Source organism: Myxocyprinus asiaticus, chromosome 17, assembly GCF_019703515.2.
Source record: "Myxocyprinus asiaticus isolate MX2 ecotype Aquarium Trade chromosome 17, UBuf_Myxa_2, whole genome shotgun sequence".
In the NCBI taxonomy this organism is placed as follows: Eukaryota; Metazoa; Chordata; class Actinopteri; order Cypriniformes; family Catostomidae; genus Myxocyprinus; species Myxocyprinus asiaticus.
The window spans coordinates 44,558,295-44,576,492 of record NC_059360.1 but is presented as its reverse complement, the minus strand read 5'-3'; the positions used below and the strand labels follow the sequence as shown (position 1 = coordinate 44,576,492).

The 18,198-nt window shown below is 35.9% G+C and overlaps 1 protein-coding gene across 2 annotated transcripts in view; it reads right to left on the bottom strand.

Annotated features, from left to right (window-relative positions):
- The window catches only part of LOC127454730 (frizzled-3-like), a 35,519-nt gene extending 19,615 nt beyond the window's left edge, over window positions 1-15,904 (bottom strand). For both annotated transcript variants that reach the window (XM_051722101.1, XM_051722102.1), the window contains exon 1: window positions 15,565-15,904. In XM_051722101.1, coding sequence (XP_051578061.1) covers window positions 15,565-15,819 — 255 coding nt within the window. In that variant the 5' untranslated portion in view covers window positions 15,820-15,904. The remainder of the gene's footprint in view (window positions 1-15,564) is intronic.
- Window positions 15,905-18,198: the final 2,294 nt, after the last annotated feature.

Sequence of the window (18,198 nt, the reverse complement as noted above, 5' to 3'; positions counted from 1 at the left end):
TCGCCACTACAACGGCATGAATCTTCTCCTTGTCGGAGCGTGAAATGCCATTTTGCAGCCTTACTCTGAAGACCAGACGCGAGATCACAGCCTTTTATTTCGTGAGTAAGATTTAAAGGCCCTGAAGAATGCACAATGACAAAAAAAGTTGCACTGCCAAATTTAGACAGACGAGCTAGAGGGCTGATGCGCACTCAAGTAGAGAAGAAAAGCATTAAAAGAGCGTTACACATCCATCAAGTGACAGACATTTGGGAGACAATGAACTACTTTAAAATGAATAGAGAGTGAGCTAGATTAAATGCCACAGGGCTCGAGGAGATTTTATAAACGGAATTTTTCAGTTCAGTTTTATAATGGTGGGTGATATATTGAATACTAGCAATATTTATTTGCAAAGATTGCTCACAATATAAATTTAAGCAACATGATGGTCTGGTCTGCACTTATATAGCACCTATTTTTAACCTCAGCGGTTCCAAAGCGCTTTACATTGTGACTCATTTACCCATTCACACACACACTCACACACCAATGACGGCAGAGCTGCCATGCAAGCCTGCCATTGGGAGCAACTTGGGGTTCAGTGTCTTGCCCAAGGGGACTTTGGCATGTGGAGTCATGTGGGCTGGGAATTGAACCGTTAACCCTGTGATTAGTGGCCAACCAACTCTACCACCTGAGCCACAGCCGCCCCATGTGATGAATATCGCAAAGATTGTAAGGCACTGTTTGTTTGGCCATTAAGTTCCTTGAATAACATTTCATTATACTAAAGCGATCCTCATGACTCGTCTGTGAAAGTATTAAAGCATGTTTTAATAGCAGCACCAATTTAAACTTTAGAAGCAAAAACAGCATAAGAGTTCGATTCATTCCTGTGAATCGGTTCAAACTGATTGTTTCCATTAATTGTTTCAAAACTTCTTGAAACTTATAGTTTCTGTCATTACTCAAAAATGTTCACAGACATTTGCACATGGAATTTTTCATGCATTAAAAGGTTTTGGTAAAAAATATATATTTTAGGTAAACATTTATTACTTTGTAGGTAAATATTATTTTTCGTTATTATTTATTGTTATATTTTTGCATATACATAAAATGGATTAAACAGTATTTTAGTTAGTGAAAAACAGTGTGGTAAACATGCCTTGATTACTTTAAACTATTAATTTATTTGTTTATTTATGTATTTATATTCTGATTAAAGAAAATACAGCCAACATTTAGGAACTTTAAGATTTTTTGCATTGTGACATTCTTTTAAGGACACTGAAGAACATTTTATCCCCCAGTTATCATTACCGTAAGTCGTCTGGACGATTTACTTTTACTATTCCCATTGTTTTCAATGATGATTTTCATTACCGTAATTTGTATTACAGTAAAAAGATGCTGTTTGACAATAATGTTTTTCATTAAAATCAACAAAAATGAAAAGCAGTACCAAGGGAGTACTACTATCATATATAAATAGTATTAAATAACAGTAATAATTGTTTATGCTGCGGTAATGAGAATATCATAATCATGACCACCTTTTTTTGCATTGCGGTAATGAGAATTGGCGGGTAAAATGTGCGTAACTGTCATGAAAATATTGTCAAAATTGTGAAAAATGTAATTGCTCTAAACGTAGGCTTCATTTTCAATATGCAAAATATTATTTTGTTTGAACTTTTCTTCTTATTTTGGAGTAAAACAGGAGATTTCATGAGAATCACCCATTTATTTATTTACTGTATTAATATTTTTTAATCTACCTAGCAACAATGGCTGTTTGGTTAAAATGATGCTTCCACCACTTTTAAGCCATTTCAGAGCAAAAACATAAATATCACGATTTATATTGTCAAAAAGATGAAAAATAGAGGTCCTATCCCGTTCCACCTGCATGAACTTCACTGAAGCGTGCTCACCCCCCATACTGACATTGCTTTTAAAAGGCATGATTGCTCAATATTTCAGCAGGCATTCACATATGTACATTAACAAGCATGTGTTGTCAACACTTAGATAGCGTGTGTTTTCAAGCGAGTGCTCTTAGAATTGAGGGCCAACGCTTGCAGCGGAGGATGCCGAATGGAAACTGCACCAGTGGGAAGAGCATTTGTATCTCTCTCTAGCTCTCTCTCTCCCAGAGGGTCTCGACCTCTCTGACCTCACTCTCAGAGATGATTCCCCCTATAACAGCCTCTCGTAGGTCTCCACGCTAAAACGATCACAATATAAGTGCTGCAGGGCACACTTAACAAATCAGAGTCCCCTTCATTTCCATCCTACATCGCTGTCTTAAAATACACATCACATTCTGCACAAACAGGCTAAATAAATTCAGCTCATCAGAGTATATAACTTATTCTGCATGACAGTGTTTTGAAATATGTAAATCATGCTGCATTACTGTATTAGGTCATATTTCGCTTGTGTAGATGTAGAGCACTCCATCACAACATTAATAAAAAGATATATATATATAAAATATATAAAGCCTGTATATATATATATATATATGCATGTTCATACCTACCATATTTTGACATCAGATCACTGTTTTACTTAGGTATGCTTAAAATTTTTACAAAGAGCTACAAAAGCTCTTTTTACTGTTCTAACAATAAATAATTTCCATTGAACATGGATTGGATCTGTTGAACACATGACGGGCCAAAACTGTAAAGAGAGCCACAGTGAAAGATACATACAAGATAAAAAGATTAAAAAAGATCCAAAAATGACTAAATATGATAACATGATAATTGATATGAAAAAAGGTTATTTTGTACTTCTGTTTATGCAGTTTAAAACGCAGCCTTTTAAGGTTTAGTAATCATGCAAGGCCATATTGCAATTTCAGTCTTAATTCAATCAGTCGTGCAGCATTAATGGATATCATTCCGATGTCTCAGAAGTCAAAGTCTGCTGGTTTCAATGCATTTTTAATGGTTTCCCTCATCATGTAGCCCATAGATATGTGCCGCTTTCACAACTGTCACATCAGTTTATGGTAGTTTATCCGCATTAATGTGAGAACGACACAGAATACAAATGTAATATTACATGTTATGTAATGTGTTATGTATATGTATATATAAATATATATACAAGGTATTTATATTGACAAATATTATAATACACTTTTTTTGGCATTCTCTCATTAACAATTGGTACCATTATTATACATTTATAGTGAACACATATTCATGTTTATAACATGAAAGAGTATAATGCATTATTACACATGGTCAGCAGTCATTTTCATGTGTTGTTATAAAGCATTGTACGTTTTTTGTTTTTTTTATCCCCTTTTTCTCCCAATTTGGAATGCCCAATTCCCACTACTTAGTAGGTTCTCGTGGTGGCGTGGTTACTCACCTCAATCCGGGTGGTGGAGGACAAGTCTCAGTTGCCTCCGCTTCTGAGACAGTCAGTCCGTGCATCTTGTCACGTGGCTTGCTGTTCATGACACCGCAGAGACTCACAGCATGTGGAGGCTCACGCTACTCTACACGATCAACACACAACTTACCACACGCCCCATTGAGAGCGAGAACCACTAATCATGACCACAAGGAGGTTACCCCATGTGACTCTACCCTCCCTAGCAACCGGGCCAATTTGGTTGCTTAGGAGACCTGGCTGGAGTCACTCAGCACACCCTGGATTCGAACTCGTGACACCAGGGGTGGTAGTCAGCGTCAATACTCACTGAGCTACCCAGATTTAAAATCTTAAATTGGCTTCACTTTGTTTTGATTTTGGGATGAAATATAACCTGTGCATTTCTGTTAGATTCACCCTATAATGTATTAAGAATCATGCAGATACGGGTCAGGAGTTTCAGTTAATGTTCACATCAACCATCAGAATGGGGAAAAAATTTGATCTCAATGATTTAGACTGTGGCATGATTGTTGGTGCCAGATGGGCTGGTTTGAGTATTTCTGTAACTGCTGATCTCCTGGGATTTTCACACACAACAGTCTCTTGAATTTACTCCGAATGGTGTCAAAAACAAAAAACATCCAGAGGGCGGCAGTTCTGTGGACGGAAACACCTTGTTGACGAGAGAGGTCAACAGAGAATGTCAGTTCAAACCAGTCTGGCCAAAGTCTACGGTAACTCAGATAACCTCTCTGTACAATTGTGATGAGAAGAAAATCATGTCAGAATGCTACTCTGAGATGCGGGTTGGCGCTGTTTTGGTGGCACGAAGAGGACCTACACAATATTAGGCAGGTGGTTTTAAAGTTGTGGCTGATCGGTGTAATATTTACTCAATTTCTTTATATTATACTTTGTAAGAAGATAACATTGTATTTTAAATGGTAGATAGCAGTTTCTTCTGATTTCTGTTTAGTCATCCAATTTTAATAATTAATTTGCCCATGAAGAAACTGTTAATAAATTAACAATCAAAAAACAAAACATCCAAATGGGAAAATTTATCGGCTGATAATTAAAAAAGTCAGAATATCAGCCAACATATCGGCCTCGGTGATATGTATGTCGACCACTATTAAGATTACGTGTTTAATGCATTATGCTGAATATAGGTTTCAAGTAAAATGTTACACTTCTTTTCTCAGTATTTCACTCCACACCTTTCAGTTTCATTTGAAAGAAATAAGACTAAAAAATAAAGCAAGACAAATGCAATCGAGAATAGAATTTTCTGCAAAAAGACGTTTAGTTCAGTGAGATGTGAAGGTTTAATTAATCACGGCCGCTCACACATTCTCCTGAAAGGCAAATTCATACATATTATTTAGCTTAATCTCCATGTCTAAGACTGTAATGGGTAATTAAAACATTGCGCGGTTGATGTGAATGCCACGCTGCTGTGCCAGCGAGGCCAGACCTGAAGGAGGAGCCGCCCGAGGAACGGGGAGGGTTTCTGGCAGTGTTGCAAAAGAACACATTTGTCTCTCACAGTTGCCAAGTACCACTCCTCCAACACTTCAATGGACGGATTAAGTTTCTGCCTGTTTTTCTTTTGTCAAACTCATGATTCATTTAAAGAATCGATGAATAGAGGTTACCTTTGAAAGACTGCAAGCTTTCAGAGTATGGCTGCATGCTTTTACAGCTTCCTGGGCTACTTAAGAAGTTTTTGGTGAGAAAAATAACACATAAAGACGTCTACTTACTGTATGTCACTGTGGATTCGATTGAAAAGGGGGTACGATGTCTAGAAAGGGGGTTGGCACAATTTTAAGACTTGCATTAAGAAAGTGTGATTCAGAGAGAGAAAAGAATATAATGAATACACTTACAAAAAAGTACTGTGGTGGGATAAGATGGTAATACCATTCTATTCTGATACACCTCCATGATATTTACATGGTACTACCATGATACATGTACAAAGAAGAAACATGGTAATACCATGGTACTGTAAGTGCCTTTGGTGGAGGTATCATGGAGAACAATTGCAAAGTAACGTAGGTGTCTGGAATGCCGCTTTTTCTGTCAGTGTGAGATATGGATGAAGGGTGAAATTGGATCTGAACAGGAAAACCCCCCCTCTTTCTCACTGAGCAGGTGGAATCGCTCGAGCAAACAGAGCTTCTACTAGTGGAAAACTCAGTTAGCCAACTCTATAGAGTCTTAGTTTGTGGAGAAAATGCAGGATTAGAAAGTCAGAGGACTGGAGTGTTTATAATGTGAGAATTAATCACCTTTTTCCAACTAGGCCGTGTGCATGCCATGCAGGGTTCTGATTAGTTTTGAATGACTGCGTTCTGCTCAATAACTCCTCTTCCTAAAACTATCATTAGCCATTTAATTACCTCCAAGCTTACCTTACACTTACCTTACCGTAAGCACTAAAGCCAGGTCAGATGACAGATCTTACATTCATTTAATCCCTGGTATTAGACGATGGTATAAACCATTGTGCGAAATAACTTCAGGATTTAGCAGTAGTTATTAAGACATCAGAACCCAAGGGTTTCGGATGAAATTGGCTTTTGCACAATGTATACTTTTGTTCTAATGTTGAAATTAGAGCAGTCACAATTAACTCGTTAATGCATGTGATTAATTTAAAAGGTTTAATGCGTTATTTTTCTTAAATGCGATTAACGCATTTACAGTTAATACAGCATAAACCAGCAAAAACACTAGTTGGAAGGGAGGAATCTTTGTAATGTGTCCACCCGGAGTCATTACACTGATGCACACACCACAAACACACAAAACAGCCCTGTCAGTGATCAACTGATGGAGAAAGGAGCTCTTGACGCCATTTTTGTTGTACAAAACAACTCCAGATAGGACTAATTATAGAAATTAAGGCGCATTTTAATTACCACAGAAGCACACCAAGTCTTAACTATCACCAAAACGCAGAATGAGACGTTTTTGTCTGCAAGCGCTTTTCATGTTCAAAATGCGCTTGATGCTGGTGTTGACGCCTTGATGCAAATCATGAACGTGGCTTCACAATTGCTGTTGCAAAGTGGGTACCCACAGTCTACCGGCTGATTAATATTGTGGAGGATGAAAGATTAAGAGATTTAATGCCCATTGCAATCAATATGCAACCTATGTGGGGACTAGTTCTTTCAATTAGTCAAACTCCCATTTTGAATTGGTGCTATTTTGGTGCATTTTTATCTTTATACTGTGGAAGGCTTTGGTTGGCAAATGTTAATAAAACATTATATTGTTAAATTTTTGTTTCCTAAGAAGGAAATAAATGCATTTTGACAGGAAAAGAACTATATTTTGAGTCAAATTTTGGCACTTTCAAAATCTGCGATTAAAAAAACTTTTATCATCTGACAGCACAATTCTAAGTAAAAAATAATTATTTTAAGATTTACGCATTTCAATTTCATAACAAAATTCAATTAAATTACATTGAGTAATCTTTAACAAAATAAAAAATAAAATAAAAAAACCTAAATATTTTACATTTTTTAATTTTGTAAAAAATCAAATTGATGAAATTGAAATGCATAAATCTTTATATATATAAAAATAAATAAAAAACAGTTGCAATTATGACAGCCCCACAGTTGTGGCATCATTTCCACCACACTAAACAATTTTTCCCCTAATTTTTTTTTTTTTTAAAGTTTGTGTACTTATTAACCAAGTGTCAGTGAGGATCATGCTTGAGATTAAATATGAGACAAATGACATTTGAAGAAAACAGAAAATTCAAGGTAAATATTACCTAAATATTTGTATTGGTCATTACAGCCAAATATTTAGGTGACATTTACCTTGAATTTTCCAGTCAAGATGTAATTTTGCCAAATTACAAAAAAAAAAAAAATTTTTAAATATATTATTTAATTGTGTGTATTCAGCATCCATAAAATGTTAGCTATGAAATGAACCTTAGCAAGATAAAAGAGTCTGCCATTTTATTTCAAAAACAATAAAAATGTAAGTTCTATCAGCATCATTTCCAGCACAGAATTCTATTAAACACAATACAGAATTTGAGATGTGCTGGAAATGACACACTGGTGGGAATTTTTATTTGCAGAGACGCTGATTGAGTGATTCTAAAGGAGGCCACTGAACAAGGAGTGAATCATCCATGTGAGTGACACGGCAACATGCTGGTTGCTCTGAACGGGGTAAATAAAATGTGCCGTGCAGGGACACACACAGAATAAAACACATCCTGTCTCCCCATAAAACAACAACAAAGATAAACTCCTTCTGCAGGCACCAATTGGCTCCGGCCTGCCCTCCACTTTCACACAGACGTGAAAGATTCAGTGGCCCTGAATGGGAAAAAACTGGCCAAACGCAAAGTTATTCCCTTAATCTAAGCTTGGGAAAAAAAGAAAGGACAGCGCGCTCCCACACTACTTCTTTCCTGTCATTCAACCATCCTTGAATCGAGATCAGTCACTTGTCGTCCTGGCTGCGTCTTTGCCCATATTACGTTCTTTCATGTCACTTTTAATGGCTGTACCATAGTAACCCTGATGCAGAAACAGGCCCATCTAAAAAGGAGGGCTTTGACAACTCTTCATCCTCAGAGGTCAAAGGTCAGTGAAAAAGACCGCCTCTTGGGAACACTAAAGCTTGTCCTTTTGAGGCCGTACAATTAATGTTTGTTACCATGGTTACACCTCTACCCACTTAAGGAGGGCAAGACGAAGAGAGAGAGAATTGGAGAAGGTGAAATAGAGAGTCCATCTAAAAGAGCATTTCTGTAGGACTACATGCAATTATTCCAGTCTGAATGGACTCAAAAACCTACAGAATTATACCTGCCTTTGAAATCTTTCGTCAGCGTGCATGGCACCAGTGGAAAAACAATGCTTATAAAAATAGCTAGCTACTTGTTCTCTTTCCCAGAATCATGTTTTTCTGCCTAACTGTGGAAAATGTTTCAGGCTGTGTTCAATATGCCATACTACTTGTTCTATTTTTGCAGTACGCAGTACATACAGTATGTTTAGGGATGTCCCGATACCATTTTTTCTGAGAACCGAGTACCGATACTTCCTTTTTGGTACTTGTTGATACCAAGTGCAATTCCCGTTTATCGTTTTATGTTTTCTGAAATTCCATCATCAAAATGGTGTTTAAATAAATAAATTCATTAAAAATTAAAATCAAATGAAAATATAACAATTAATTTTCAATATAATATCGTATTATTTTTATCAAATAAAGTACTTTTATACAGAACCTCACAGCACAATCCAAAATACAACATTGGAGTCAAATAAAGTGCTGCATAACAGAGCATCACAGATGTGAGATATTGCTTAAATATAACAAAATTAATATTGATTTATGATTATTATTAGTAGTAGTAGTATAACAGTGAACATTACATAACTATACAGTAGTGATATATTTCTGATGTACTTGTTTCCCATTTAAATTGAGCTTTTATTTTGGCCGAGCTTTTATTTTGATGATTTTCTGTGTTATGACAGTAGCTTCTCAATCTGGTCTCTACGTGACTCAAAGTGATTATTAATCCGCAAAAGGCTTCCATTTAATTAAATATGTAGTCTGCATGTGCCTCGCGCTACAAAGTGAATTAGCACTCTGCCTGCTGCCATCTGCTACAAACAGAGCACGCCATGCTAATAATGGTGATTTCCATGTGAGTCAAGGATCTCTAAAAGGTATGGGCACTTTGTGTTTTTATGTCAGCACAACACTGGCTCCACACTTTCAAAATCACTCACATTTAAAGCACACAGCACATGCAAACTATATATTTATCTCAATAAATCGTAGCTTTTGTGGTTAAATAATCTCACCTGGACATAACGTGATTTTAATTAGTGCATTGAATGTTTTTGTCATGACATTCGTATGTCAGATGGTATCGGTTTTTGGTATCTGAGCATTTTTACAAGTACGAGTACAAGCGCGGCAATTCTATGGATGGAAACACCTTGTTGAGAAGAGAGGTCAACAGAGAATGACCAGACTGGTTCGAGCTGACAGAAAGTCTACTGTAACTCAGATAACCACTCTGTACAATTGTAGTGAACAGAATAGCATCTCAGAATGCACAACATGTCGAACCTTGAGGCGAATGGGCTACAACAGCAGAAGACCACGTCGGGCACTTTATTAGAACCATAGTGTTATGAAGTGCTCAGTGAGTGTAAATGCACAAAGTTCAAAATAAAAGAGTTTCTCATCTACCCTTCTATATATGAAAAGATCAAAAACAAATAAATCTTACAAAATAGTTGGGCTGCACAATATGGAAGAAAAATGTGATATGCAATAATTAGTTGGTTAATGCGATATTCGATATGTAACGTGATAATCGTATGATGACGTCATTGGAGCGAGTGAAACATTGGAACCCCCATTAAAAAAAAAAGTTGTCTTTGTTCCAAATTGCATGTAGACTGCGTATAATATATACTGTTTTACCATTAGCTGCATATCCACAAATCTGACACGCTCCCCATCAATTGAGTCGAAACACTATTTTAGTCTCAGCTTTCAAATTATGTACATTTTATAACAAAATTCAACAATAAATGTTATTTTGATGCACTTTAATGCTGTGTGTGATCGCAGTCGCAACCCATTCAAACAGAGATTGCAGTCGCAACGCTCTCTCTCTCTCCAACTTATAGCATGAAAAAACATGAATGAACATCAGAGGGTAGGCTGAAAGAAACTGTACATCTTACTCAAATGTGTCAACTCTCCTGTAATCGCCCAATCTGTTAATGTTGAAATAACATGGAGAAAATGAATGGGGAATATCCCGTGCTTTGCATCTGCACTGCACGCGCGCACACCAAGTGACAATCGCACGCCCAGTCTATTCACGCCAATCCGTGTAGCCATAAAAGTTACTTTTTAAAGTATTATCGCAAGTTCTTGCGATAGGCATATCACCATCTGTAAATCTGCGATATTTCGATAAATGCGATATATCGTGCAGCCCTAGTGGCTACATTCAGGCTAATTAGCTGCAGGATAAGCAATATAACTGAACAAAACATGTCCTAAAAATGTTACGATTGCAAACAAATCTCCTCTATAACATGCAAGAGACAGCTTTACTTGTTTCTATCCCTAGCCAAGGAAGTTCTCTTTTTTAAAAATCAATATTTTATCAGATTGCCAAAATTTAAGTTCTTCACACACTTGGATTCAAAATGTTAATTTAATGCTTCCAGGATCATAAATATCATCCAACCGTTGAATTATATGCAATGTAGTAAGGTCAGGGACCAACAATGTGGCACACTACAAAACGTTTAGCATTGTTTTTATTTAAGAAAGAAATAGTAGGCAGTATGCAGCAAGCAGTACACTAATATTCCATTCTGAAATTGGGAATAGCATACTACTCTGGAATAGTATTACTCTTTCTGCAGTATGTAGGACCGTGCATAGTATTCATATTTTCTGGTATGCAAACCAGTGAACCACATATTTAAAAATTAAAATTAGGCAGTATGTAGCTTATCATGTGCAGTATACATTAAGCAGTGTGCTAGAACTCTATCTTTCATTTGAGTCAAGGGCTGATGACCTGTCATTGCCGTCCAGTCAGAACACATCACAGACTCCGTCCACTTACAGCATCACTGCTCGCATCACACTGAGGGCGTCTAGACCCCAAAATGAACCAGACAGTCAACTCCCCATGAAATCTTTAATCAGCAGAGGGCAGAATGGTTGAGTGGTTTTGGTACAACATCAGAGAAATCCTTGCTTTAAAGTACTCCCAAAATGAACACTCACATTATGTTCTGGTTAATTTGTAATTACTCAATCAATCAATGGTTGAAGCAGTTGAATGGTTGGGTTAAGAGTTAAAGGATGGAATTATTTCAGAGGTTCAAAAAAAAGTTAGTAACCCCATTTAAGGTCAAATAAAGCTAATGTCAGTGTTGACTGTAAAAAGAGTAATACCCACCCCCTAAATCTCTTGGTTTCGATTTACAAGCCCTTTATCCACATGACATGAATAACCTATATTTTTATGTTTTCATGATGGTCACACTAATCAGTATCATGCACAACAGAAAAAAATCAAAACATACACAAGAAATTTCTCTTTCTTTAACAGATAAATTAATCAAATCTCCTATGTGTTTGACCTTAACTGAGCTGATAGAGAGGGAAAAAAGTTAAAGCCCTTGTGCAACATTCACTTAGCGTGTTTACATGCACAATCTTACCCCAATTATGCTTGATAAGCCGACAATGTGTGTTAACGCCTTAAACAGCGTTTCTTTACCACGGTAAGGTCATAAACGGTTTAAGCATACACCAACTGACACAGGTCGATTTTTGCCCATTACGCTGATTTCACATTGCATGTAAACACCTTTACCACAGTTCTTACCTGCTTATTCAATGTGCACAAGTGTCATGCGCATGCTTGTTTACGTTTTGATGTCAAAAGCAGAAAATAACCCGATGATGTCAACTCTTATGTTGACATGTTTCTTACATTGCCGTTTTATTAATTAAGCTGATTTTGATGGTAAACGGCATATTGCTGCACATTTATACGGACTCACTGACTACTGATATCTGATTCGCTAATGAATCATGCTTTTTTAACTGATTCAAAAAGTGTCTGAAATCCCTCAACTATAAGTGATGACTTTTAGAAGTTTTATATTGTTAACAGTATTGGGAATAATAAATACTAATATTAACATTGATAACATAACAAAAATGGAGGTTACAGTGAGACGCTAACAATGGAAGTGAATGGGGCCAATCCGTAAACATTTAAATACTGTTTCAAAAGCATAGCCACAAGAAATAAACAATATGTAAACAATATTCATGAATTTAATGTGATAAAATTGCTTACTAAGCTTTTCTATGTAAAGTTATATTCAATTTTACAACTTCGTTGCCATGATGATAATAACCCGTAACCCTAAAACAACCATAAAAATTTAAAGATTTAAACAATGTTACAGCTCAATTAATACACAACAAAAGAATTCATGTAAAAGTGCTTTTATAAAATGTGTAAGCTTCACATTTCTGCCTTTAAACCCTCCAAAAATTGGCCCCATTCACTTCCATTGTAAGTGCCTCACTGTAACCTCCATTTTTGCTGTTTTTAAGAAAAGGAGGGACGAGTCGAAATTATTTTTTGTGTTAATTAAAATTATGCCACAAATGCTGTTCGATTCAGCTTAACTTTGGTCAACCTGTGCTGTTTTAAATGTGCTATAGAAATAAAAGTGATTGATTGATTAACTTGTATTGAACCCGGATGCACCACGTTGCTTTGAAACCGTAAACTACCTACAGTACAGTTAGAAGAACTGTTTAGTCCAATGATTATTAATAATAAATGTAACTATTTATTAATGAAAATTTCATTTTTTAATTTAACCATTTACTTACATTCAAACATTTAAATATATATTGAAATGTTATTGTATTTATTGTATTGCCACTATTTTATATAAAGCAATAAGGCACTCGAAACCGCATGTTACAGTGATTTTACCACAGTAAAGCAGGTCCAAGGACACGCCTTCATCCGTGAATCAGTTTTTTGAACCAGTTCACTTTAATGTCTGAAGAAACCAATTCAGTAAAATGAATCTGTTTCCCTAATGCTATTTTGCACACAAAATAGTTTAATAATACACTTCAAAAACAAGCCGAATGGCTTTAAGATTCAAAAATAAATTAGGTGTACAAAATGACGGTTTTACTGCCTCCGTTTTAAGTTAAGCAACAGGACTCGAGTGGGGCATTGGATAACTGATTCCCAATGTTTCATCTGAAGGCCACACAACCCAGATACGGAGGGGGGCAAGGGTTGTTTTCCTCATCTCAGGCTCTGGTTCACTTACAGGGGATCTGTGGGTGATGTACTACACATCCACAGGGGATACTGCACACCCTCAACAGATGGACCAGTAACCACCTCAGTGCCTCAACACTGCAGCCCGGGTCAAGTGACCCCTGAGATCTACAGCACGCATCTCACACTGGCTGCTCTGTTGTGATGGCAGAGAGAAGTAACGCTTATACTCTTTACTGGGTTTAATCGACTGAAACAATGAGAGAGAGAGAGAGAGCGCATTAGTTCAGCTTCAAATCAATCCATTTATTGTGGGTCTCAGCAGAGATCACGAGACTGTTAGCACTGGGATGGCACCATTAATGCCCTCGACAAATGGAACGAACATTCCATTCTTGAGTCTGCCCAGAGTGCAGTTCATAAGATATGTAAGGCTGTTTGACATTCCTTGGAAAGATTAAAGCGACAGATGAACTGTTACAGAAATATATGTGTGGCACATTCTCAATTAAAAAAATAATTTAGTTAATAAACAACAATATATAATAATATATACTTAGCAATTAGGTTTTTTTCTAGTGCTGCAACAACTAACAGATAAAATCGATAATGAAAATCATCGACAACGAATTTCAACAACGACAACGAATTTCTTTATCGATTAGTTAACATGGAGAAGCTTCTTCAGTGATGTCACTTTACGGTAGTGAAAAATGCGTTTGCATGATAACTCGCTTAAAAAATGACAGCAAAAAGAATGTTTATATAAGGATGAGATTTATAAATATTTCTCATGATTTAATACAATTATTTGATTATTATATATTATTATAACTTATAAAAATATCAATATTTCAAATAAAATAGGTTAGAATTCTCTTTATTGTTTTTGTAGATTTTTAGATGGTACAAAGTATAATTTTAAACTAAATACTTGACATAAAACATACCTTTTCCAACTTGTATTTGACATTATTTGACTTTTTAACATGTTTAACAAAATTATGTGAATATGAAATAAATTAGGTTAAATTCTTTTCATTATGTTTAAGCAAATATTAAATTTAAATAGCAGTTTTTATACATTTATTTTAACAAATATCATTATTTTTTTTCTTATTTTGTTTTTACTATTTTTTTATTCATTTTTTCTTTGCAGCCCTCAACATGCATATCTCTGATGTTCATAATTATCTCATAATAAAATCAATCACCATAAATAATAAATCAATTATATAAATATGTATTTACATCAACTATTTATTTAAATATTAATATCATATTCATAATATTTATAGATATTTATCAAATTGATTTGTATTCCTTCTATAGCCTTTGCCAACATACATAACTTAGCAATAATTTATAATTTAGCAATTTGTTTATTCTCTTTTTTCATAAAACAGGAGACAATATTTTACTGTCCTTGTCAGCAGACATAACTTCTTTGAAATATTTTCCCCCAAATGATGAATAACGGATCCATTACACAAAAAATCCTGTGGGCAAAATAATGGATCTCATTGCATTTCATACGGACAGTGATTCATCAAAATGGCTATGGCAGCCATTAAAACTCTGAGAAAGACCTGAGCACTGCCTGCATTACACAAATGTGTTTTCACAAAGGAAAAGAGAAAATGAGTATGTTTGGGTATTGAACGTAACTATTAGCTGTTCAAAACAATCACAATTTGTCCATTAACGATTTCTCTTGAAAATCAGTTTCAAAATTATTTGCATAGACGGTTTCAAAGGAATTATTTCACATACAAATGCATAAATAGACACAAATTGAATGTCTAAATTATGGAAACTAAAAATTAAATGACAGAAATTCCATAAGCAAAACTACTGCATTGAGGATATTATTATTGAGAATAAGCATATTCAGCATATCAACATATATATATATAAAATGTAGGCAGATCACTGGACACCACAGATGCAGATAAGATGAAGTTGTAGACACTAGTAAGGGCCGACATTATCTAAGCATCCACACAGCATGCAACAACCCTGTGTCACAGACCATCAATACACCATAAACATCACACCGGGATTCACTCATATAAACCCCAAAAATAGCATCTATAATTCTGTAAAGACAATAAATGATCAGTACTTCTATAAAGCTTATTTCAATCATCAACAGCTACATGCGGTCTAAATAATTCAAGCTTGTCAAAGTAGCAACCACAAACCACAAGCTACTGCGACAACAAGCTCCATGGCAACCCCGTTTCTCTTCCACATAATCCCAGCAGTATACTATAAGACATAAGGAAGGGTTTGGTTACCTCCATGGCCAGAGCAGCGGTCTGCTGGTCATAATGGTTGAGAAGGTTGGGCATGAAGGTGGTATTGTAGGGCAGATCCTGGCACATTCGTAGGCCTATCGACTCACAGGTGAACGTACTGTGGCTGCTCACCGAGTCCATGTGGATGCCAAGGCTGGTGTTAAACAAGGACAAGACCAGCAGCAAACCAAAGAGCCACATCCCTTGGAAGCGTACAGCTGCTCCAGGTAAAGGTAAATCCAGGATATGCCCCATGGTTGATTGGCAGAACACAACGGGGCAAGAATGAGGGGTTGTACAACAAAAACAACTGTTTATTCTCTATGCAGATATCCACCACACACCAATGTGTAAAGAATGCCGGTACGATTCGCTGGTCCCATCACCTTCCTGTTTTTCAGATGGTCATCGTGGATACCCGTTTCTTCACCTGCGTCTTGGGTCAGTAAACACTTTGATCAGACACCTCAACAGTTGTAGATATCGTCTTGGGGTCATACAAGACTACAGAATGATTGACAAATTGTGTTTCCTCAGGGTGGTCTTCAAAGGAGCCTTTAAACACTGCAGGAAGTGGCTCCATCAACTGTTACTGGATATCTGTGAAAACATGTCAATATAAAATATATATATGTATATATTAAACAACATTAAAAGCAGAAATGTTTGTAAAACATCCACTTAAACTGGTTAATATCATTAGTTCTGCTGTTTGGCAAAGCAGCCTTACGTGACTGTCAGCTTGTAAACAGTTAGTAGTAGGCAAGACATTTTAAACAGTTGTTATAACAGTCAAACTAAAAACAACAATGCATTATAAGGGTAACATTATAAACTTAGCACATAGCACATTTCTCTAATTCTCATTACTGTGACGCAAAACTACATTTAATTGTAGAGTATTTATACATCAAGGTAGTATTTGGCTCAATGGCGTGATGCTCGTTTTTTATCCCAATCTATTAAATTAATCAAAAACACATTAAAAATGCAATTCACACAAAACAATTACAACCTCTACTATGATGAACATGTTTTCAATTACTGAGTTCAAAGTCATTTTGCTATTTTTTATTTTATTTATTTTTCTGGACTTAGTGTCAAAAATATCATGTGGTTCAACCGTCCATAGACAGTAAATACAATTCTTATTAAAAGCAGAACTTCTTGGGGGAAAAGTCAGGTGGTGTAACCAACATGTAGGTAGCCATTTTGCTGTCATGAGACAAAAAAATAAATAAAACCTATAAAACTGAGAGATCTTTAGATCCTCAATCATTATTATTTTGTCATATCATAAAACATCAATATTTTGACATTTTTATGAAAAGGCAGATTTTGTTCTGGTCATCTGGAATAACCCTGAGAAAACTTCTTGGTATTATTGATTTAAAGATTCATGATATTTGCAAAAAATATAAATATACACCGATCAACCACAACATTAAAACCACCTGCCTAATATTGTGTAGGTCCCCCTCGTGCCGCCAAAACAGTGCTAACCCGCATTCTTCTCACCACAATTGTACAGAGCGGTTATCTGAGTTACTGTAGACTTTGTCATTTTGAACCAGTCTGGCCGTTCTCTGTTGACCTCTCTCATCAACAAGGCGTTTCCGTCCGCAGAACTGTCACACACTGGATGTTTTTTGTTTTTGGCATCATTCTGAGTAAATTCTAGAGACTGTTGTGTGTGAAGATCCCAGGAGATCAGCAGTTACAGAAATACTCAAACCAGCCCGTCTGGCACCAACAATCATCCATGTGATTATCTAATCAGCCAATCGTGTGGCAGCAGTGCATAAAATCATGCAGATACAGGTCAGGAGTTAATGTTCACATCAACCATCAGAATGGGGAAAAAAATGTGATCTCAGTGATTTGGACCGTGGCATGATTGTTGGTGCCAGATGGGCTGGTTTGAGTATTTCTGTAACTGCTGATCTCCTGGGATTTTCACACACAACAGTCTCTAGAATTTACTTACTTTGGTTAAATGTATAAACCCAAAGAGAAATGTTTTGACAATTCATTTCAAATTTATTTGTATAGCGTTTTTCACAATAAATATTGGTCCAAAGCAGCTATACAGAGAATAGTGAAACACAACCCTTAAAATATATATATATTTTCATAATATATCAAATATGACTGCAGATTTGTTTTTATTTCTTACAGTTGCCTGTCAAAAGAATTACGGCTGTCAGCAGAATAAAATAACACTGAAACAGTAATAATATCAAATACAGTAACATTTTTCACACTTTTTCCCTGAAATTTTTGTGGACCCCCTAGCTGCCTTGCGCCCCCCTGGCGGTCCCCAGACCCCAGTCTGAAAATCCCTGGGTTACACCACATGACATTTTAAAAGTCAGTCGATCAATTTTTGCAGAAAATGCTATAAATGTTTTTATAAAATATGCGAAATCACAGTGGACACAAAGATACAGTTCTATGAACTTGACACGTGTTTTAATCTTGATTTTAAAAAGATTTCTCACTTTTATCACCTCTGACAACCTTATTTGTTGTACTGAAAAAAAAAAAAAAAAAAAAAAGAATTATTTTTTCCAGACATCACAACTTTGTCACTGATGAGAATTAGATTTATTTTATTTTTATTTATTTTTTTCA